We start from the raw sequence: 23,276 nt of genomic DNA, 5'->3' as shown, positions 1-23,276 counted from the left end.
GATGTACTCGACTTTTATTAAATTTGTGTTGTCAGTGAGTGAAATAACGGGCAACCCGGTTTGCTTGTCGATCTCTTTTGAAATTATGAGTTTTTGGTCGACACTGCAAGGCAATTGAATATCCGGCTCTTTTGATTCTTCGTAGCAGCGCCAACCAACGGCTTTCTAGGGTTGCAGATTTGTTTGATACTCCCTTAATAATTCTTTCTATTGATAGAGTAGGGTCCTAAATAGACAAGACTAGGCTCGGCTCCCTGTGTAGGAAACCTGAGTCAGGGTTCTTGAAATGCTTTGATGAAAAGCGGCTTTTATCAAAGCTTTTCCAGGACCCTGACTCAGGTTTCCCACACAGGTTCCTTAGCAAAAAGTAGGTATAAATAGTCTGTCTTTCATTAGCTCGAAATTCGGAACCCTCGGCAAAGCAACCAAGAATGCACATCAATCCAACGAAGCAATAAACAAACATGATTTTCACTAGAAAAACTTTAGAATTTTCATCGAAAACAAAACTTACCAGACATGACCTGTTCTTCACTATCGCAAGTTGTACAGTTGGGGCAGATTTCATCCAGCCTAAGTCTTTGATTCGCGAGTTCGTACTCAGCATCGCTCAAATGAGTCTTGTCAAGAACCACTTTGAAGGCATCATAAATCCAGGCGACGTAGATGAGCTCATTTTTCAAGCACAACTTTGTGTAGGAAAGAAGATCTTTGTTGGTTATGTGTCTTGAGCAGCAATTTTGAAGGTTGAGTAAATTTTCGCATCCTTTTGATTTTTTCCTTGAAAAGTAAAGATGGTCGTAGCACTAGAAAACGCATAAAAGTGCCAAAATTCTCAAGTAAAATTACGATAGCGCAAGCTTCTTTAGTACAATTCTCGATTCCGGAAGCCTCTGAAATTGATAGAAAAAAGTGAAAAAGGAAGAGATCAGAAGATTTCATTTGGAAAGCCAAAGCTCTGAGGAGATAAGAAGATTGCCGCTGAAGACTTTAAATTATTTTAAATGCCGATTCGAATGATTGATGCGCGGAATCAATCATTTCTTCGCGCGTTTTCAGAGTTGCCTAGAGGTCCATTCTTTCAATTCATAATTTTTCAAAGATTGCTTTAGAAACTCTTGGAATGGAAAAGCCGCGACGAAGCTCTAATCCAAGAGCACGAAAAACGCCTCAACGCCCAGGCCGAGTCGAACTCAGCAGTGGCGCACTTTACGAAGCATCACTTACAAAGTAAGTGAAGCTCTTTCCGAGTTCAAAAATGCTCAAAGAAATTGATTAAAGACGCGCGATTCCGGTGCGCCGGCCACGGGAAAAGAAAGGAAGCTTCTGCTTCAACTTGAGCAAGGACAAGCGCTCGTGGGAGGCGGCCGAGCAGAGATGTAACAGACAGGGTGGATCTTTGGCGGTGATCAAGGACGAGGACACAATGTTGTTTATCACGAATTTGATCAGAGGCAGCTCTTATGTAAGTCAAGCAAGATGGCTATTATCTTCGAATTGAATGAAATTCCGGTCGACAACCATCGCTAAAAACCTGAGTCAGGGCTCGAAAATGTTCAACAGAAAGCCGCGTAGCGGCTTTAACAAAAACGAAGCCGCAAATCGGCTTCGACAGTTTTAGAGAATTAATTCAAACGGTTATTTGGCGAAGCCGCTTGCGGCTTCGTTCTTGTAAAGGCCGCTATGCGGCTTTCTAATGAGCAGCTTAAAACTCTGACTCAGGTTTATAACACCACTGATTGAAATAACTTTTCAGGACACTTCCTACTGCGTTGGATTGTCGTTGGACGAAGAAAGCGATCGCCTCAGCTGGGTGGCCAATACGACCGTCACTGACAGCTCTTTCCAAAACTGGTATGGAGAAATCCGCCCCACAGTAAGTTCTACCACTCATCCCCTTTTTTCAACGATTCTAGCGCTCGGAGCGGTGCATTCAGTCCGCGGGCCTGCAATTCGGCTACAAATGGTACCCTTCAAAATGCGACCGCGAGTTCCGCTACATTTGCCAAGTCAAATCCCTTTTTTGTAAATCTGCTTCTTTCACTTGTCCTACAACCTGCCACAATCTCTTCAAACTGTACATCGATAATAAAACAAGATTACTGCACCTTTTTCTTTCACTTTTTTCATCTTAAGACATCAAAGAAAAAGCCATATATCAACCGGTTGTTTAGAAATTAATCATTTTTTTTTGAAAACATTTATCGATAATTTAGACGAAGAAAAGTAGGATAAAAGAAACAGTCGAATAAGTTTAAGATAGAGAGTGTCTTTTTCTTCGAAGAGTAATTGAATATGCATGAGGCAGAAGATACCATTTTTCGGTTTTCATGTTGAATTCTTCGTTGACAAGCTCTAAAATCTCGTTGTTGTCTCCATAATAGACGAAACCGTTGTAGCTGTTGAAACAGTCTCTCATCGTTTCTTCATCGACGTAGTATTCTCTGGAAACAGGAATTCTGAGCTGAGAGTCAGAATGGGCGATGAGAGTGTTTTGGAGAATGAAATCGGAGTATTCGATTCGGTCAAGCACCATTTGGTGGAAAAGTGGTGTTTTCCCGTCGCCGGGTTCCAGATAGGCGCCGGTGACTGTTAAGGGACGGGAGAAGACGAATTTTGGATGGAGAAAGACTGAATATTTAATAAATATTTGTTCTTAGACTTTATATTAATTTACTAACGTCTTTCATAAGAAAACTCGCTAAAATAAATATCCATCATCATCTTCCATCCAGGTTCATTCAAATAGGTTCCGAATTTCAATCTTTTAAGAAGCAATTCAATTTTGTTCTCTTGAAATTCTTGTTCTTCAAATTTCGGATTGTGATTGAAGCCAGCCAAACTGCGCGGATAAATCACCATTGTCAATTGAGTGAAGATTTTTTCAATAGTAAAACATCTTTCCATTTCCCAATACACAACTTTCAAATCATTTTCGAGTGTCCATCTCAAAAGCACCGAAACAGAAATGGGTACACAGAGATCGCTTTCTTTTTGGTTTAAAACATTCTTCGTAACATTTTTGAAGTCGAAATTGATCTTTTTTGTCAGTTTTTGTTTCAGACTGGCCATGGCAGTTGATTTCGTCAAATTCGGATCGTCCAAGCAAAAATCAGAAGACGCGTTTTCAAGAGAAATGATTTTTGACAAGTTTTGGATTTCTTCGGTGGATGGTTTTCTTTTCTTTGAGAGCCAGCCAGCATTGCAAGTCTAAGAAAAGATATTTTCTTTTATATAAAGTAAAGACTTACCTCAAGTTCTTTTTTGATGATTTCTCTTTCTTTTTCTTCGATTGGTTTGAATAAAAGAGTCCAGGCCGTCTTCCACTCGCAAAGAATCAAAATATGAGGAAGAGATCTATTCCCTCCGAAGTTTGCGCCTATCTGCGCGCCATAAGAAAAAGCAGGAGACCCAGCATCTACGAAAAAAAAGATAGAACACGAGCATTTTTCAACAAACTCAAAACTTACATAAACAGCTGTTATTTCTAAATCTGCTTCCTCTCCTCGCGTATCCCATCTCCCGATAACTCTCTCGTCCAGTCTCTTCGTGTATAATGCTAAAATCGATCCATTTTGCTTCTCCATTTTTCAAAAGGATATTTTCTGGCTTCCGATCGAAATGCCAAATTCCAATTTTCTCCAAATAATCCAATCCCTCTTTGACGCCAATCGCAATTTTCTTCCTTTCTTCCAAATTCAACTCATTATTCTTCAATTTGCTCCTCAAATCCGAGTCGCATTTCTCCATAATCGTGATCCATCCAACACAGTCTTCTTTTCTCAAATCAGAGCTCAAGAAGACTTCGATGTTGACATAATTCTTGACCACGTTTTTGTGAAAAGGAACCACTCCGGCATAATTTTCTTCTTTGTTTTGAGCGATATCGTATTCTTAAAAATATTTAAAAAAACAAAAAATACCTTCCGAAAGATGAATTTCAAACCCCAATTCTTCATTCCCCACAAACAGCGCCAAGTCAAAAGCCTGAACGCGAACGGCCACTTCCAATTCTCCAAATTTTTCTTTCAAAACAATCGCTTCTCCTCCAACTGAAATCGATTCCAAAGATTCATCGAGAACCCATTCTCCGGTTTCTTCTTTTAATTCCGAACGTTGAATTATTCGTCCCTCGAAACCTGGGTTTTTCGAAAGAATCATTTTTTGAAAAGAAGTTATTTCCCATTCTTCCTCATATCTTCCAGACAACTTTCCTTGTCCATGTTCGAAAATGACCTCGTCCCATTGACCACACTCATCATCTTCAAATTTCATTCTGTCCATCGACAAAATCAACCTGTCCAAATCATCTCTGCTCGTTTCTCTCTTCAATTTCTTTTGAAACTCTTCCAGCCAATTCTCAACAGCTTCTCTTGTCAGTTCTTCTGGATAAGTTGAAACTTTTTCGTACTCATAAGACTCGTCAGAGTCAGAAAATTCATCAGATTCGTAATACTCATCAGATTCTTGACTTTTCACGTCCATTTTCTCTTTTTCAGAAGCCTCTTGCAAACCTGCCGTCTTATGGCCGGAATCGCCGCCGATTCGATCAAGAACACTCGGAATTCCTTCGCCTCCCAGAAGCTCGACCAAAGAACAGATTCTCTTGTTCAATTCGATTGCTCGATCCATCAGCTGTTTGTAATGATTTCTCGAAGGAAATAATAATCAACAAGAAAAGCAGTTTATTTTTGAAATGATGCTCAACTCGCCGGTTTTACGCGCAGATCATAAAATTCTTCTGATTCCGCTTTTTGAATGGACCCCCTCAGATTTCCCACACAGTTTTCTTAACAAAAGTATAAATAGACTGTCTTTCATTAGCTTTTTTCTTTTTCTTTTCTTTTCTTTTATTCACAGGAATATTAAGTCAAAAGACACCTTAGTACACGGTACTCCGAAGAGCCTCCTAGTCCAATATGCAGCATTTTATGTACAGAGTAAGAGTTTAAACCGAACAAAAGAATTGGTTCAATGAAAGGTGAGGACTGAGAGACATTCTCCCAGAACTCTAGAATTCCCACGCCATCGCCGCCTCTGACTTCGAGTGTACCGGAGCAGCATGTTGTTTTCTGGCTGCAATCGTATTTGCTTTGGACGTCTTCCGCCGGAGCTTCCAGCGTGCAGACGACGACAGCGGGGACGATCGTAGTAGTTTCCATTGAAATTCGGAACCCTTGGCAAAACAACCAAGAATGCACATCAATCCAACGAAGCAATAAACAAACATGATTTTCACTAGAAAAACTCATCGAATTTTCATCGAAAACAAAACTCACCAGACATGACCTGTTCTTCACTATCGCAAGTTGTACAGTTGGGGCAAATTTCCTCCAGCCTAAGTCTTTGATTCGCGAGTTCGTACTCAGCATCGCTCAAATGAGTCTTGTCAAGAACGACTTTGAAGGCATCATAAATCCAGGCGACGTAGATGAGCTCATTTTTCAAGCAGAACTTTGTGTAGGAAAGAAGATCTTTGTCGGTTATGTGTCTTGAGCAGCAATTTTGAAGGTTGAGTAAATTTTCGCATCCTTTTGATTTTTTGCTTGAAAAATAAAGATGGTCGTAACACTAGAAAACGCATAAAAGTGCCAAAATTCTCAAGTAAAATTACGATAGCGCAAGCTTCTTTGGTACAATTCTCGATTCCGGAAGCCTCTGAAATTGAAAGAAAAAAGTGAAAAAGGAAGAGATCAGAAGATTTCATTCTGAAAGCCAAAGCTCTGAGGAGATAAGAAGATTGCTGCTGAAGACTTTAAATTATTTTAAATGCCGATTCAAATGATTGATGCGCGGAATCAATCATTTCTTTGCGCGTTTTCAGAGTTTTAAATGTCCGGAATAGACCCCAATTTTCCTTCAAGTCTTTAGCATGCATAATCCTATAAATTATAGGAAGATATGCTATTATAGGCTATGATGAAGCCACTTTATATGAATTTTATTACATGAATATAAAAGTACCGCCCCGGCGCTAACTTGCACAACGCTGGGCGGCTTAGCTTTTTGACGATTTAGCGGGACTCGACAATGATTTTGAATAGATTTATTGAGCATATCTTTTTTAGATAATAGTAAAAACAACAATCAACTGAGCATTTTTAGAATTTTATTTTGTTTGATGAAATCAAGTTTACAAGGGTCTTCATTGATATATGCCAGTCTTCAGTGATTTTCTCCATTTTCACCTTTTTTTCTGATCATTTTTACAAAATTGAACATGTTTCATTTTTCATTTACAAAGCTGGAACAGTAAGCTCGCTCGGAGTCGCATCACTTTGCTTCTCAAAGCCAGATATTGAATGAATGTTTCTGAAACTACAGTAGTTTCTAGCTCCGATCCTGGTGTGAACTGTGAATTGAAGTCATCTTTGGAGATTTTTTTGATTCATTGATCCGGACGCAAAATGCTTTATTTCGGCTTTTCCTGTCTTTTTTCACATAAAAATTGCAGAAGATAAGCCGTTTCAGACCTTGGCTAGGGGCTTTGGCCAGTTGCAAACAAGCAAGCCAAGGAAAGCGCCGCCGCAAAGCACGAGAACTAATCCAAGCCAAAGACTCCGGAGCATGATTTCGGCTCTGACTGAAAGTACATGTTTAACACATCGGGGCTACAGGGAATTTTCAGTACAAGACCATCATGAAATCATGGAAGAAACCTACCTTCTTTTGCTAGACTTTGGACCATGATACTCTGAGGAAGGCCAGAAATAGTCGACTAAACAATCAAATAAATTGAATAAAAGCTAAAAAACATCCTCAATAGATTTTCCTCACCTGTCCATTCTCCTCATCCCTACAATGATGCCCGACATGAACATAATACGCCGCGCAAATGAGCGCTAAGCCAGTCGCTGTGAGTGGAATTCCAGTGCCGGCCAAAAGCGGTATCGTTTCTTGCCTCTTTCCAGCCATGCGTTTGTAAATCACCATCACAATCGTGCCAAAATAACTGATCGTAAAGAAAATGAGATGGAAGAGCACTCCAGATTCCACATCGTCCAAAACACTGCATGTCGAGAAGTCTTAAAAACTTGCTCAAAAAATGGATAAGACCAGTAAGAAGGTTAGGTTAAAGTAAGGGCTGAGCTCGGCAACCTGTGTAGAAAACCTGAGTCAGGGTCTGAAAGATCTTTAATGAAAAGTCGCGTAGCGGCTTTTCAAAAACGAAGCCGCGAAGCGGCTTCCCCAGAATTTCTGATAGATTGTAATGAGAATATTAGCGAAGCCGCTCCGCGGCTTCGTTTAAAAAAAAGCCGCTTCGCGGCTTTTCATTTCAGCCTTTTCAGACCCTGACTCAGGTTTTCTACACAGGTTGCCGAGCCCAGGGTTAGGGTTAAGGATGAAAAATTTTTCATTAAAAACGTTACGGTTAGGGTTGAAGTCCCTCAAAAAAATTATGAACTAGAATCGGACTATCGAATCGGTTCTATCGGGCTACCTGATTTATGGAAACTAAAATTTTATCAATAATTGAACTAATCTGATGGCCCTCGAAATCTGATAGCTTGAAAAATCTCTGCAGAAAACACTCCACTATTGAGAACTGAGGCAAACCTTCTGTAATCATCATCGTCGAGGCCATGATACAAATCGGAAAGATGAAGGAAGCTTCCATATTTTTCACCCACTCTACTAGCTAGCTACCGGCTCGCTTAACATTTTCCTTCGCAGAAATTCTCGTTTTCTTTCTCTTTCTTCTTCAGTCGCTTTTTCTTTTTCTTCTTTCTCTAGCCTCTTGATCGTGAAAGCGGCTTCATTTCGGGCTTGACAATTATGCTACAAAAGTATCGCTAAATTATTAAACAGCGAAATTCGCGTAAAAGCGAATTTCTCTAACCTTGGTTCAAAATTCAAATGCAAGGGTTATTCCAGTTTCGTCTTCCTTTATTTGTCTCTCTTACTCTACAAAACGAGCTGTAACTGTAATCTTATCGACTTCTTGTCGGCTGCGAATGGTCGATCTGGTTGAGAGAGAGATTCAATCCCTGGAGCTGAGTAAAGACTTTAGAACTGAAGCCAGGGGCTCAGAAATGCGCTCGATGGATTTATAATAAATGAGATATTTATTTATTGGTCCTTCGAAAATTCAATTAAAAAAGAACTGCGCAAGTAGATGTAGAATCCATCAATTCTAATGCCCAGAACTCGCCAGCTGTTTCCACGCTCATTCTTCCTTTCCGATTCGTAATTATAGAACTCATTCTAGAATCCAGAACTCTTTCTAGTTGTCGCTTAAATTTGGATATAAAAGTGTTCAGTTATCGAAACTTCATTTATCAAAAAAAAATAGAGGATGGAACATGTAAATTCAAAGGTTTCTGCTTTTACTATTGCTGCGCTAGAATCGGGTTAAACCAATTTATGGAAGTGATTTCATGGATTAGGGTTTTGATTGGCCGGTTGCCCAAATACAGCAATCTTATTGGTTATCCAAAAAATCACTTCCATAAATTGGTCTTGTCGCTAGAATCTGAGCTAGGCAGCCTGAGTGGAAAACCTGAGTCAGGGTCATTGAAATTCATTGAAAATTCGGGGTGATTTTCAGATCTCGCCACATCTTTTTGACCCTCTTTCAAATTTAATGCTGTTTTTAATATATAGCGCTAGAAGCACAAACATGGCAATTCTCTCCTTGTTCTTTTATTGACTTATTTTGACCCCGGGATTGATAGTTCATCCGGGAGAAACACGAGAATTTCAAAGTTCGCAAGGCGTTGTCCAAAGTTGGTTTGCTTTGTCTAATCTTAATCTTCGATGCTTTTTTATTTCAAAACAATTTCTAAACGTGACATTTTGTTTGACGGTTTCTTGCCTTTCTTCGCCCACGGACAATTTTATTTACGAGTCCAATCGTTCTTTTATTTCAAAGATAGAAATAGACTCTTGACAAGAGATGACTGTTGTAAGTGAGATTCAGAATACACATTCAGACATTCAGTTTTCTTGAGAAGATTCTTTATTTTTCGGCGGTGGCCTCGGCAACCTGTGTAGAAATCCTGAGTCTGGGTTCTGAGAAATTTGCCAAATTATCATTTCGATCTATTTTTACCCTGACTCAGGAAATTCACACAGGTTGCCGAGCCCATGTTTGGCTGGTGTTTAAAAATGGTCTTTAATAAGGGTTTTACTCTATTATTTTTTGAAGAAACTGTAAATTTTTCCGTGAATTTTAGATTTTTGATCGTTCTTTTTTTCAGATAATAATCGATCCAAGCACGAAATTCCGCCCAGATGATCCCGAATTCGCCGATAAATTACCCGACGCTTTCAGAGACTATTCCGAAGGAGGAAAAGTAAGCTTCCAAAACGTCTCTTTTTCGATTGAGTTTTGAGCATTTCGAGCGAGTAAAACGAACCTACCGCTTGATGCACACGAACCAGACGGTTCAATTCGGCCTTGAGCAGCGGAAAAAGTGGATGAACTTCGACCACGAGTCGTTGACGATCATGGAAGCTCTGGATCGCCTTAACGACTTGATCGACGAGTCGGATCCGGACTGCGATGTGCCGAACGTGTACCACGCGTACCAGACAGCCGAGGGAATCCGCAAATCCTACCCGGAGCGCGACTGGATGCACCTGGTTGGCCTCATTCACGACCTTGGCAAGATCATGTGCTTTTATGAGCAGGAATGCGAGTTCGAAACACCTCTATTTCCGATCATCATAATTCATAAGCCTAATCCAATTAAATTTATCATCTCCGGAGGTAATAACTCTTCATAATCCAATTTTCAATTCGATCACTTTTTCGACTTCGCAAAAGCCACAGTGGGCCGCTGTTGGGGACATTTATCCCGTGGGTTGTGCTCCAGCAAAGTTAACGGCCTCTTATACAGAAAAACTTCGCTAATAACAAAACTTATTAATAATTAGTAATTATTATTGAAGCCTGAACTCGGCAACCTGTGCTGAAAACCTGAGTCAGGGTCTGAAAGTGGCGCTAAAAAGCTTTGCAGACCCTGACTCAGGTTTTCAACACAGGTTGACGAGCTCAAATTGAAGCCGAAAAACAGGAAGTGGTCTATTCCGCGGACACCTTTGATGAATGCAAGGACCAGATGAATCCAAAATACAAGTCAGTTTTCTCAAAGAATAGTCCTTTGAAATAATGCCTGTAGCACGAAATACGGAATGTACGAGAAAAACTGCGGAATCAACAACTTGCAAATGTCGTGGGGCCATGACGAGTATCTTTACCAAGTTTTGAAGAATCATGGAGCCACGATTCCGAAGATGGGCATGTATATGATTCGCTTTCACAGGTGAGAAGCATTATCAAGGGTTTGGTACAATTTGATGGGGATTCCAATCAAAAGCCAGTTTCTTTGTTAGAAGACCAATCGAGGTTAGGGTTAGGTCTAGGGTTGAATTGGCCCTAACCCTAACCCCAGAGGTTAGGTCTAACCCTAATCAACCAAAATCATCCAAAAGATCATTGACAAATGAAAGTTTACTTTTAAAATCAAGACTTTTTGATAGCTTCTACCCCTGGCACACCGGAAAGGCGTACGGTCATTTCTGCACTGAAGAAGACAACAAAATGCGGGAAGAAGTGAAAGCGTTCAGGTAACCAAGTTACTCCTTCTTGATTTCCGATTTCCAATTTCTCCTGTTTTAGCAATTTCGACTTGTACACAAAGTCAGACGATGCCCTGCCCGACAAAGCAGCACTGAAGGAATACTACCAAAGCTTGATCGACAAGTACATTCCTGGAAAAGTCAAGTTCTAGCTGTTTTTTTTCAATATGTTATCAAAATTATGTTATCGTGATAATTGTATTTGACTTATTATTGTTGTTTCGCGATAGTAAGTCTGTTTCATCGTCAAAGCAAACGGTATTCTTTCTTTGTGTATTCAACTGACGGACTTTGCTAGGGCTGTGATAAGAAAAATGGCGCAACTCTAGGCTCTCGTAATCCCCAAATTTTGTTTCCAGATGGATACTAAGTTGGATCTTGGGTTTCCAAAAAAATTAAAATTTTTGAAAAATTTAAGGGTCTAGCCCCCAAAAACGCAATTTTTCGTCAAAAATCTTTGTTTTTTGGCTAGCGAGGGACGAAAATCAATATTTTTTTGGGTTATTCTTCCACCAGTTGGTTTTTCGAAAATTTTCCGAAGCAAAATTTTTTTTTGTGACGAGATGCACTCACTAGGGCTAGAAAATGTGGCGAAGAAGATGCTCCCGCCGAAAAAAGGCCGAAAAATGGCCCAAATTTCCTCGCTGGCCAAAAAACCGATTTTGGCCATTTTTTGGATTTTCATATTTGAAAATTAGCGTGATACCCTTAAGGTATCAATTTTTTCTTTGGTGCATAAGTTTCTCGGGACCCCGAAAAACCTAAGAAAAATAGTCGGAGGTATCCCCTTAAAGAATTTCTGGGGGTTGATTTTCTTATCACAGCCCTAGACTTTGCTCAATCGCCGCTCTTCCAGACGGTAATGCTCAGCTTCTTCCTGTTTTGCACTAGAATTTGTTGAAATAAGGATGTCGCTTCAACAACGGTGTCAACAACGATCCAAAAAATTAAACTTGCGTTTAGATTATCTAACCTAAAACGGTCTCAAAACTTTGGCGAAATCGTTGTTGACACCCTTAAGACTTAAAGCCTTGAAAGGAAGTTAAGGGGACCCCTCTTTTATGAGTGGGTTCTTACTTTTTTTCTTTCAATTTAGCAACTCTCTGTTGTTCCTTTTCCTTTTTCTTCTTCTCCTTTGAAATAAATATCCAGTTGATAAAAATTAGCACGGCAAAGAGTACTAAACCAACACAGCATCCAAGCAAATTTCTTTCCAGAGCGTTCTTTTTTCCGAAATTTTACAAAATTCAAGCGCCAATTCTCGTAATTTTTAAAAGAGTCGATTTCGATTCCCGTGCCCAGCCTGGTAAGAAGACATTTTCCAAATTTTCACTGGTCTCTTTCATGATTTCACAAAAATCGCTTTTGAAGGCGTCTTTTCTTTTGCTTTTTTGAGGCTTATTTTGCTGTTGCAATTTTCCAGCTCGTTAGAGATTAGCATCTCCTCAGACTACTTCGTTAACCTTTGCTGAAGATACTGTAATGACCTGACTGAGGTGCGAAAATGCCCTTTTCGTTCGACGAAAAAAAAAGAGGATTTGAATTAATATTCATTCATTTTACCGTCAATTAGGCTAGAAAACTGCATTTACGACTTCTTTTCATTCATTTATTTCAAAGTTCAAAATATACTTCTTAAAAATTGTCAAGAACAAAAGCTCGAATGTCAGTTTCCTTGCTTCGACAGCCAGTGTAGAAAGCCTGAGTCAGGGTCTGTGAGGCATTAGAGATTAGAGATCTATAGGGTCCTGAAACAGCTTTAGTAAAAAACTGCGCAGCGGCTTTTTTAAAAACGAAGCCGCAAAGCGGCTTCGACAAGATAACTACTTCAATGTATTTCTGAATCTCTTTCAGGACCCTGACTCAGGTTTCTACACAGGTTTCCGAGCCCAGAACGAAAAAATAAAGGGAAAAATCAACCCTGAAATAATGCTCTGGAAATGGTTACGTAACTTGAATTGATCGAAAAAAAAATTGGTAAAATCATCGATGTTTTGAAAAATACCTGGAACTGGGATACGATTTTCTAGAAACGAAATGTATCGGTTAAGGATTATGCTTTACTTCCACCAGTTTTCCGATGGTACCCCCCGTGGCTGCCGGTCCTATAAATGAGGCAAGGCTTTTTCATCATTTTAAAACTTGTTAAAAACGAGCGCTCTTGCCAAATTTTGAATTTTCTAGCGTCAATCAAAAAATTAAAATTTGTATTTTCGAAAGTGTTTCTTAAAGAGCTTGAAATTTTTAATTTTTTTTTTTGAAAAGTTGAAAAGGCCGAGTTTAGACCGAGATTCTCGCTCGTCATGGCTACACGATCGGTGCCGAGATGGGAGAAGGCACTTACAGTAAGGTAAAACACTGTACGTGGTCGAAACCAGGCGAGAGTCCAGCTGAGAAAAAGGAAATCAGTGATCAATACTGCACGTTTTTGACAGTAAAAAGAGGTTTATTTTAGGAATAATTAACTAAATAACTAGGACTTTTAAATCGATAAGAAAGAAGGGAAAAGAAAACTTCTATCTAGACTCGGGAACCTGAGTAGAAATCCTGAGTCAGGGTACTGAAAAAATATGCAACAAAAAACGAAGTAAAGCGGCTTCGTTCTTTGGAACGCGGCTTTCATTAGGGATCTTTTAGGACCCTGACTCAGGAATTTTACGCAGGGTGTCGAGGCCAGATTGAGTATAATAAGGAAGGTGCAAGTATTGATCCTTTTTTTGAGAAAATAGCGATAAAGATCATCAACAAAAAGACGGCGCCCAAGGATTTTCTGGAAAAGTTTCTCCCCCGTGAGCTTGAAATACTGCGAAAAGTACGGAGCGATTTCTTCGAGGTAGTTTGAATTCTTCTTTTTAGGTTCATCATCCGAATGTTGTGCAGACGTTCGAGATCATAACGATCAACCACAAAGTCTTCATCGCGCTGGAATGGGCTGGCAAGGGAGATCTGTTGGCTTTTGTACGTCTTCGCGGGTCGCTAAAGGCATGGTTCTGACTTTACGATGACAGTAGGACGTGTAGTTACTGCTTTATCGACTGGGTTAGGGTTTGAGTTCGGGCCAGGGTATCTGAAGGGAGTTAGGGTGAGGGATATCTTGTGATTCGCTGACGCAAGAAATGATGGCTTCTGTTTGGTTGAGAAAACAAAGTCAACCAATCAGGAAACAGATTTTCCTTGATGGGAAAGTTCGTTATCGTCTGGCACTGTTGTAGAATTATTTAACCCTACTAGAACTACTGACCATTTACTTTGAAACAGAACCTTTGCGAAAAGGAAAGCGACTGCCGAAGAATTTTCACGGAAATGTGCAATGGTAAGCTCGCAAAAATTAAATCTTCTTTAGCATTCTTTCAAAGGAATCAAGTATCTTCACGAGAACGAAATCGTCCACAGAGATTTAAAATGCGAAAACATTTTGATTTGTTCGAACAATACAATCAAAATCGCCGATTTTGGATTCGCCCGTTCTCTCAAGCCAACTGATCTTTCGAAGACATTCTGTGGATCTGCCGCCTATGCCGCTCCTGAGCTCCTTCAAGGTACAGTTTTGATGAATTACTGACGATCTAAAGTTCGACTAAAAAAGGGACTCCGTACATTGGGACGAAAGCTGACATCTGGAGCATGGGAGTGATTCTTTACATCATGATTTGCAGCTCTATGCCTTTCCGAGATAGCAACATTAAAACTCTTCTGTCCGACCAGGTTGGTGAATTTCGTCTTTTCTGTTTCGTATTTTCTATTTTTAGCGAGCACCACTTCACATTCCATCTTCGATATTGCCGAATTTGACTAAAGGAAAAGGCTCATTTATCAAAACATGTATCGAGGTCCAAAATTATTGCTATCTTGGATGGCTGGGCTCGGCAACCTGAGTAGAAAACCTGAGTAAGGGTCTGTAAGGGACTTAAAATGAAAAGCCGCGTAGCGGCTTTTTTTTAAACGAAGCCGCAAAGCGGCTTCGCCAGAACTTTAGAATGAGATTGAATGATAACTTCGCGAAGCCGCTTCGCGGCTTCGTTTTTAAAAAAGCCGCTACGCGGCTTTTCATTTTCAGTCTTTCAGACCCTGACTCAGGTTTTCTACTCAGGCTGCCGAGCCCAGTTCTCCACAGGATACAGGAGCCAGATTCTCCTGACTTTTTCGAGCTTTAATAATCTGCCGGAAACGACAACAAGGACCATGAATTAAGAGTTAACATCCTGAGCCTTGAGCAGAATTGAAAGACCTGCTTCTGCACATCCTGTCGTTCGATCATAATCGGAGAATAACGATGGAGCAAATTTTCAAATCAAAATGGATGAACAAGAAATAAAGAAGACGAATAGAGAAACGCGCTTTCTGCAACCACAAGGAAAAACAACAATGATTTTATGATTTTATTTAACCACGCGTTTGTTGTGTCTTCTTGTTTTGGGATTGCTTCGATGTTTTGCAAAAAAGGGTTGAGTGTTTGCATTGGCAACCTGTGTGGAAACCTGAGTCAGGCTTGTGAAAGGCGCGTATTTTGTTCAAGTTTTTTCAGGGCCCTGACTCAGGTTTTTACACAGGTTGGCGAGCCCAGGACGGATAGTTTTTTAGTAGAAATCGCGCTTTTTTGTTTCAAATTTTTCCGCAATCAAGGAAGAAATGCGGTTTTATTCGGGGTGGTGTCTAGAACCGACAAAAAAATTTCGACAAATTTTGCGTGGGCGGCTACTCGGCTGCTGATTGGCCGATTTGCCAAATCCAGGCTTCTGATTGGTTGAAAATTTCCACGGAAAATTTGTCGAAATTTTTTTGTCGGTTCAAGACACCTTCCCTTTTTTTCGCCTGTCATTTTATTCTAGTAATTTAAAAATTTTAATTTTAAATTTTAAAATACTGGCGTAGTAGCTTCAAAAAAAAGAGACTTGATGATCATCATAAGTTTACATTCTGAACTTGAGACTCTTCGAAAATAACTCTCACCAAAGCCATCTGACCTTCGTGAAACTTTTAGTGCGAGGAATTTCGAAGATAAGTTTAGCTTTATTGACATTCTTTATTGGCCATAGAATGACGAGAAAAAAACAGTAAATTTTTGTTTTTCATTTTTGTCAAATTAAAATCCCGTCGTTAAATTCTTGCCACACATGATTTGATTGACACAAAATTGATTTATGATAATGTTGATCATTAAATTTGCTTGAAAAAATGCACAAAAAATGATATTTGGGAAAAAGAAAGCAACTCCATCTGTGGAAACGAATTACAACTGTATTACTAATACAGTATTAGGGTTAGGGTTACAGTTAGGGTTTACCGCGAAAACAGCTTTAAGAATATAGTTGATCTTTTTGGTAATTTTCGTCGATAGGTGATGTTCTGGAAAGCACATTTCTCGTCCCTTTCGAGGTGGATTTTCTTAGTATTGTAGTGAAAAAAGTCATTTTCTTCCTACACGTGGACGTTTTGAGGGGAAAAGCCGTTCAAAGCTAAATTTCTAATGCTATTTTCGACCACTTTTTCTTATCGATATTTTGTTTTCTCACAGTATGTTGAAGGTGGTAAAGAATTCTATTAAATAGAGGGAGTCTTAAATGATAGTTAATCTAATGCTCGAGATAGGAGGGATCAAAAATTTGAAAATTCGAAAAAGGCGCCTTTGGCCGGCTACGGATGACTGTAAGCTGAAAAATGGATAACGTGACATTTTGGGCCTGTAAAGCTGAATCTGCTCATTATCTAAAGCTTTTGATATTTTCACTTCTATTCCTAAGAGTAAGATGTCAAAGAATGCGCTACTATGCGGGAGTGTGCTTAAAAAGTATTTGCGAGGTTCTCACAAAGATCTGGTACTAAATAAGTACAACTTATGCTCGAAGTCCGTAGCCCTTGGGAGTGCCGAAAATCGTAAAATCAGAATCGTTATTGGAGGCCGCCTTAAAAAAGGCAGTTTTGGCTTGCTTTTTGATCATCGCATCAGTTTGTTCTGAAACAGATTTTAACCAACATGCCTCGAAGAGAAATTTGCGTCACCTCACCCGAGGTTGCTATGCATGGAGAGTGAGTACAGACATTTCCTACAGAGAGAGAGAGAGATCGATTGAGGGAGAATATATCTTTTGATGATTTCCGAAAAAGCTGGACTCGGCAAACTGTTTTCAGGGCCTGAAAGAACTTGAATGAAAAGCCGCCTAACGGCTTTTTTGAAACGAAGCCGCTATGCGGCTTCGCCGAAATAAAACATGGATGGGAATGGTTTTTCTTGACGAAGCCGCTTTGCGGCTTCGATTTCAAGAAAGCCGCTACGCGGCTTTTCAGTCAAGTTCTTTCAAGTTTTGAACTCAGGTTTCTGAGCTCAGTTTTCAATGTCTGGGAGCGAATTTTTAAAAGACATTGAAAGACCAATTGAAGTCCTAGTTTGAGAATTTCTTCAGAATCAACATCCATGCCCGAGTAGCCGTGGTGACAAAAGCCAAGCTCGACGATATCCGAATCGGAGGCGAGTGTCTCTGCGGCCCAGCTCCAGTGAAGCCACCAACGCCCGTTCCAGATGTCTACAATCCAGTCGCCCTCGATCTCGTCATCCTCATCGACGGTTCCGACTCCTTCGACTCCAGCTGCAAAGATACCAGCACCAGCGGCACCCAGTTCGAGGAAGCAATGGACTGGGCTGGTCAACTCGTCAATGTAAATAAAAAATAACGAGCGACGAGGCATTTTTACATCACTTTTTAGGACGTTGCCGACAGAACCAGCTTGGCGACAGCGACCGTTGTTCAATTCTCCGGATTCAAGAACCAGGACATCAAATACAAGCCCGGCAGCCGGGGTGTTCTCTTCGAAGACGAAGGCGTGACTCTTCGACAGTACAACTTCGAACACGGCCCAACAACTGTTTCTCAAGATCGACAGCTTCCCGCTCAGCTCCGAGGAGTTGATGCTCTCGACGGAAACTCACAGCTTTTCCTCGCTCTTCAGGCATGATTTCAGCTCTTTCCCCTAGAATTAACCAAACTCTTTAACGATTTTTTTACAATACCATCAATAAGCTACGTTTCCCTGGATTTTAATTGGTTGGTTAGGGTTTGGGTTAGGGTTAGATGTAATAACAAAAACATGCTTCAAAGCTTGTAGACAAAGACGCACAAATATGCACTTTAGCTAGAGTCGATAAAAACGTCACTTTTGACACCACAAAATACAACCAGCAATAGACGTAAAAGAAAATATTGCTGAAATCAACAAGGATCTCTCCTTGGATGAATTCGCCCAGGAATTGGAAGCGGCTCTCCCAAGCAGCGCCGACCACGCCGGTCGAAAGCGACTCCTGGTCATCGTCACTGATGAAGAATGGGATGCCAACCAGCTAGCCAGTGCCAGGTAAGAAAAACGTTCAATAATCAGTTATTACCAGCTATGAATTACATTGTAGCGAATCGTTATTTTGCAAATTCCGGTAGCAATTTTTAAGTTAGCAATAAAAATCGTGTTTTTGACAGTTTTATATTTTTCCTCCGAAACCATAGTTCATCAAGTCCATTCTCGTTTTATAGACAGCTGAGCCAATCCCTTGGAGACGAAGTTGATGATGCTGAGGATGTTCCAGCCCGACGAATGTCCAAACTCAATCACTCGACTGTCAAAGACTCCACCCACGATCTCTACAACGAGCTTCTTCCAAGTAAGAAAACAAACGAAGAGAGGGGTTATCATTCGAGCCTATGATTCGAGCCATCCAAGATCTCTAGAATCTGAGCTAGTGGTTAGGGTTAGGGACTGGGAACTCTTAAGGGGGGTCCGGGGGGCGAAGCCCCCTGGTTTAGGCCCCTCCTGGGGGGTCCCAGGGGGCCTACCCCCTGGGTTAGGTTTAGGGTTAGGGGCAGCTCGAATGATAACCCCCTACTATCAAAACAAATAGAACCACGGACCGGATCATACGGCAATCTCTGTAAAAACCTGAGTCAGGAAGCCGTTTCCAATCCTGACTCAGCTTTTTTACACAGGTTGCCAAGCTCGAATAGTAATGAAGCGGTTTATTTCCCTTCTGAGTATTTTGAATCGCGTCCTTTTCAATTCTTCTTTTTCTAGTCTGCAAACACTTGGCCCATCCATTCTACGACGAAATCCACCCCGTCATTGTGCGACGAAACCACATCAAGGATTTGGAAGGCAACTTCATTTCCGATCAGGTTGCCAAGCCGGCGAAGGAGGCCTACCACAAGGTACGTTTTAAAACTCTTCAGACATGTTTTGATGCCTTTGGTTTTGAGAGCAGCAGCGCCCATAAACTATATTTTATAACGAGCTTTTAATGCGAGCAATTAGCATCATTGATACTTTTTCACTCGGAAAGGACATCATAAAGCGCGGAATGCACTGGTTTATGAGCGCTGCTCATTAAATTGACGAGATGAAGCTAACATCTTGATGAGACGCACCAATTTCGCGCCGCTTTACTGCCATGTTTGGCGCAGCAATAAATTTCGAATCAAACAAATTATATTTCCGAAAGAATTGGTAAAGCATTGCCTATTACTTTCAAAACGTCTTGCTTGGTTACAAACTTATATCCGATCTGCTTCCGGCTCATTTCCTAGTCTTGCTTTTATAGATTTTTAAGCTCTGCTCGGAAGCCTGTGTGAAAAGCCTGAGTCAGATTCTTAGAATACTAAATGAAAAGCCGCGCCGATTTGCGGCTTCGTTTTCAAAAAAAAGCCGCTACGCGGCTTATAATTTAAACGTTTCAGAACCTGACTCAGGTTTTCAACACAGATTCCCAAACCAAGACTAGACCCCTTCTCCCTCCAAAATCGTCATTCTTCAATTTAGATTTACGAAGAGGACTTCACCAAGGACATGGCGAAAACCAAGAAGGACATCGTGAGCAGAATCGAAAACATGATCAAACCCGTCAAGATGAACTAATAAGAGAAATGCTCTGTTAGCGAAATGATGATGCGACCCGATGCGAATGTTTTATTATAATTCTACTGTTTTTACACTTTAACAAAATTTCTACAATCATTCTTCTGGCAACGACAAAGCATGAAAACTTGAAATACATAAATGATTTTGAACATTGTAAAAAAAATACTGGTTGTTTTGGATTGCAATCAAGGAAGAAATGTACCTTCTTGTGTGAATTTTGTTTTCACAAAGCGGCTTCGTTTTTAAAAAAAGCCGCTACGCGGCTTTTCATTTTTGCTCTTCCAGAACCTGACAGGGTGCAGCAGCGGTGAAAAAGAAAGAGCCGAGCGAGGAAAGTTTGGGTGGCTTGGGAGGAGCCAGACAACCACTTCGGCGTGGTAACAATCGGCGATTCGGGCGAGATATTCCGAGCAAGCGACTGACCAGATCGCTCATTTTACTTTTAATATTAATTATGCGAGTTTGCATATTTTTCTCCAATTAATTGTCTAGAGCGGAAAGGAGAAATACATAAATCTACTGGGAAAAAGGCGCTAGAAGTGGCGAATTTTTTTTTCACAGGCAATGCTTTACTTTCATCGGTATAACTCGACAGGTAGAAGTCTAACACTTTCTGTTTGATCGTTTCACGCCATGAAATTTGTTTTGTTACGCTGTAATTTTTTACAGTCAGGCGCCAGGGAAAACGACACATCGAAATTCCAATAAACCGGGAGAGAAATTACACAACAACTCTCAATGAACGATACTAAAAAAATAAGTGTTGCTAAAATTAGTCGAGAAAGTGGAAAAACCTCATTTATAAATTTTATACAGACATCGGATTTTGAAATGAAAATTGATTCATTAAAATCCGCGATCAGGCATTTTAAAAATGCTTACGAGGTTGAACTCATCGTGAATTCATTAAATTTTTGTTTGAATTAAGGTCGTTCAATTTCTTCGATCTCGAGCTGGAGTTATTGAAAAAATTTCAATTTCGAAATCGCTTAGCAATTGCTACAATCGACTTGGGGAATTATACTATAATTTGGCTAAAGAAGTGAATCTTCCATCTGATGTGGGTGATGATGTTGAAGCAATGTTCACGAAACTTAACCTCGACGCGGGTGCAGCTTCTTCTTTTCAGGAATCCATGGTCAATTTCGTGGAATGCGTTCGATATGGAGCAATAAGTTGTGACTTAGCAGATTCGATCGGTAAAAATCTTGTAAGCATCAAGAAATAACGATAATTGAGAAACCGATTTGCAGAAGGAAAATGACAAGAAAATCGCTGTTTGCATAAGTGCTCTCGAAAAATAAAGGATATTTCAAAGACTGACGACTACCATTTCACCTTCAAAGAAATTTGCTTAAGATATCTTTCTGCTGGTCTGCTTTTGCTACCAGATAATCTTCAGGTCAAAGCAGTGAGTTTGATGGAAGTCTGTAAAGAACTCACATACGAGGCGCTGAATTACAAGGACTATCTCCAAGAAATGAGAGCAACGCCGTACGAAAATATTGAAAACGTGCGCTCATGGTTCAAGGATAGGACAAGAATGGAAATGGTTTTTCTCAAAGAAATAAAATCTCTTTTACCGCGTAGGCTATCTCTAAGAAGACTGATAATTAATATATGAGTAACTAGATGTTAACACGGAGGTTCTGTTTCACGAGCAAATAAATCAACTGTACGAGCTCCAAGATGAACTCGGGGATAGCCTGTCTCGATCCGAGGGCCTTCAAAATTTATATCAAGCTAGAGAATTGATGAGTAGAGCTATTGATAGTAAAAGACGCCAAGCTGGAGTAATTGATGCTCTTGATCTTCTTGTATGTATTTGAAACTCCTACTTGTAAACATAAAATAAGAAACGAGCATACGATCTGACGATTGGAATCGACCAAAAAGCAAGATGTGTGATAGCTTCTGAGATGGGATACATTTACGCTGAATTTGATGAACGGCCCCACGCAAAAATTAAAGCCAAGGAATACTATAGAGATTGCATTCATTCGGCGCATGAAAACGGATATACAAGTGGTTTCTTTTGGCTCAAAAGATCAAGAGAATATCTTGCTAAAGTCGCGTAAGCAGAGTTCCAAAACACAGTGCGTACGTGCGCACGCGTGCGCGTGTTTGCGGATTTTGAAAATTGTTGCGCACGCACGCGCACGCGTGCCTGATCGTGCGCGTGATCAAAATCCTAGAGAATTTGGCGTTTTCAGGTAATTTATGCCAAAACAATTTCCAGAGTGTATTCAAACACATAAAATTTTCGGTTTTCCTATCTTTCAAAATAATTTTGATTAGTTTTTGCAATAATTGTTCTAGAATTAATTACTGAAAAAATTATAGAGGCCTAAAAATGCTAAAATTGTGCGATTTTTTTCCTTTGTTGCACGCGCAGGATCACGTACGCGCGCGCACGCGTGTGCACGCGTGTTCAAGAGTCATTTTCGTAAGCACACGCACGCCCACGCGAAATTCTAAATTTCTCCGCACGCGCACGCACGCGCACGTGAGAATTTTGCGTTTTTTGGAACTCTGCGCGTAAGATCCTCATACTGAAGATTTTAATCAATAAAAATTAAAGAGCAGAGATGTCAACTTTTGGTGTAACCTTTCAGCCTTCAGAAAAGGGGATTGAGGTGATAGAGGAGTTTAAAAAGCAGAATTTCGACAAAAAAGAACCAAGAGAATTTCTCGCGTTCTTGGCCGAACATCATCCTCCAAAGAAGGGTACTGTAAGTACTAATAATAAATAATCTCCTTTTCATTTGTATTTTATTAAACAGTGCAACTTCTTTAGCCATTTTTAGATGCCGATAGCCACAATATACAACGAAAATGAATGTCTTACAAAAGCGACCAGATTGTATCATCCTGACAGGTACCAACGATAACAAGGTAGAATAAACTAATTTTAAAGAAATGCAAATTATGATGATGACTGGCGAGCTCTCTGTGAGCAAATTTCAATGGTGGCAAACAATTTTTACAATTGCTCAGTAAGGGGTAATTGCTAAATTTTATGCTTATGAATCTGTTTTACAGTAAAACTTTCACTGTAGAAATATTTATGTCTCTTTATATCAATTAATAAATTTATATATTGGGAATTGACTTTAAAATGAATTATGCATGTTAAAAAGAAAATTTTGTTTCCCCCGGATGTAATTTTAGGAATGAAAAAGACCCGCGCAAAGAGGCAATTCAAAAGAAAAAAATGAGAATTGTAAAATAAATTTCAATTCTTCTCAAAATGTTGCATATAAATTATATGATATAATGGTATTTTTGTCTACTCCTGGAGAAATATTTTGAAAAAATAAATCATCAAATCTATATCTGTAATGAAACTGTAAGCACATCACTTTCCTCTCCTACAATTGGCAGGATGTTATATAAAGTTAATAAATTTGACACACAGTACAACACTTTGGCTCATTTTTCGCAAGCATCTTTCAATCAACCGATAATGTTTTATATTTTTCAGTATACAAAAGGCCAAATGACCAAATTTATAGAGAAGGGCAGTATCAACTGAAGAGGATGAGAGCGATGAAAAATGGCGCCTTCTATTAAAGTAGCCATTTATTAGTAAAGTATGTTATTTCTAAAGGAAAGAGAGGATATGAAAAACGATATTCAATATAAAAATAAGTTGAATCTTTGCGTGAGATGAGATTAATGAAATGAATTTTAAATTTTATTTAAATGAAGCAATACAAGATGAAATATTGTCAGGGAAGACAGGATAAATATTTTTAAAAAATCCAATCCTTATTGAAAATGAACCTATGAAAACT

General features: G+C 39.8%; 4 protein-coding genes across 5 annotated transcripts; all 4 read left to right on the top strand.

The window, feature by feature from the left end:
• Positions 1–8,788: 8,788 nt before the first annotated feature.
• LOC145706734 (inositol oxygenase-like) lies at positions 8,789–11,668 on the top strand. Its single transcript, XM_081784168.1, has 8 exons — positions 8,789–8,905; positions 9,201–9,296; positions 9,337–9,633; positions 9,770–9,823; positions 10,020–10,081; positions 10,125–10,268; positions 10,486–10,572; positions 10,625–11,668. Exons 1-8 carry the CDS (start codon positions 8,897–8,899, stop codon positions 10,734–10,736), a joined length of 861 nt encoding a protein of 286 aa, XP_081640294.1. The 5' UTR covers positions 8,789–8,896; the 3' UTR covers positions 10,737–11,668.
• Positions 11,669–12,663: 995 nt separating this feature from the next.
• Positions 12,664–14,971, top strand: LOC145708001 (testis-specific serine/threonine-protein kinase 1-like). 2 transcript variants are annotated; one of them, XM_081785605.1, is made up of 9 exons: positions 12,664–12,700; positions 12,869–12,992; positions 13,314–13,396; positions 13,441–13,566; positions 13,858–13,897; positions 13,941–14,123; positions 14,171–14,289; positions 14,334–14,382; positions 14,802–14,971. In XM_081785605.1, the coding sequence occupies exons 1-9, from the start codon at positions 12,665–12,667 to the stop codon at positions 14,897–14,899; spliced, it is 858 nt and encodes a 285-aa protein (XP_081641731.1). In that variant the 5' UTR covers position 12,664; the 3' UTR covers positions 14,900–14,971. The 2 variants fall into 2 exon arrangements, with proteins under 2 accessions (XP_081641731.1, XP_081641732.1); XM_081785606.1 differs by having other exon boundaries at positions 13,441–13,571; positions 13,863–13,897.
• A 1,492-nt stretch (positions 14,972–16,463) lies between these two features.
• Positions 16,464–19,632, top strand: LOC145707291 (uncharacterized). Its single transcript, XM_081784796.1, has 7 exons — positions 16,464–16,611; positions 16,986–17,238; positions 17,287–17,529; positions 17,798–17,931; positions 18,105–18,232; positions 18,640–18,773; positions 19,381–19,632. The coding sequence occupies exons 1-7, from the start codon at positions 16,559–16,561 to the stop codon at positions 19,474–19,476; spliced, it is 1,041 nt and encodes a 346-aa protein (XP_081640922.1). The 5' UTR covers positions 16,464–16,558; the 3' UTR covers positions 19,477–19,632.
• Positions 19,633–20,195: 563 nt separating this feature from the next.
• Positions 20,196–22,765, top strand: LOC145708331 (uncharacterized). Its single transcript, XM_081785991.1, has 8 exons — positions 20,196–20,364; positions 20,408–20,678; positions 20,719–21,065; positions 21,112–21,296; positions 21,336–21,553; positions 22,061–22,211; positions 22,287–22,357; positions 22,397–22,765. The coding sequence occupies exons 3-8, from the start codon at positions 20,900–20,902 to the stop codon at positions 22,491–22,493; spliced, it is 888 nt and encodes a 295-aa protein (XP_081642117.1). The 5' UTR covers positions 20,196–20,364; positions 20,408–20,678; positions 20,719–20,899; the 3' UTR covers positions 22,494–22,765.
• Positions 22,766–23,276: the final 511 nt, after the last annotated feature.

This window comes from Oikopleura dioica, chromosome XSR (genome assembly GCF_907165135.1).
Source record: "Oikopleura dioica chromosome XSR, OKI2018_I68_1.0, whole genome shotgun sequence".
In the NCBI taxonomy this organism is placed as follows: domain Eukaryota; kingdom Metazoa; phylum Chordata; class Appendicularia; order Copelata; family Oikopleuridae; genus Oikopleura; species Oikopleura dioica.
Note: the sequence above shows the minus strand (reverse complement) of the source record. Positions and strands in the feature narration are given on the sequence as shown.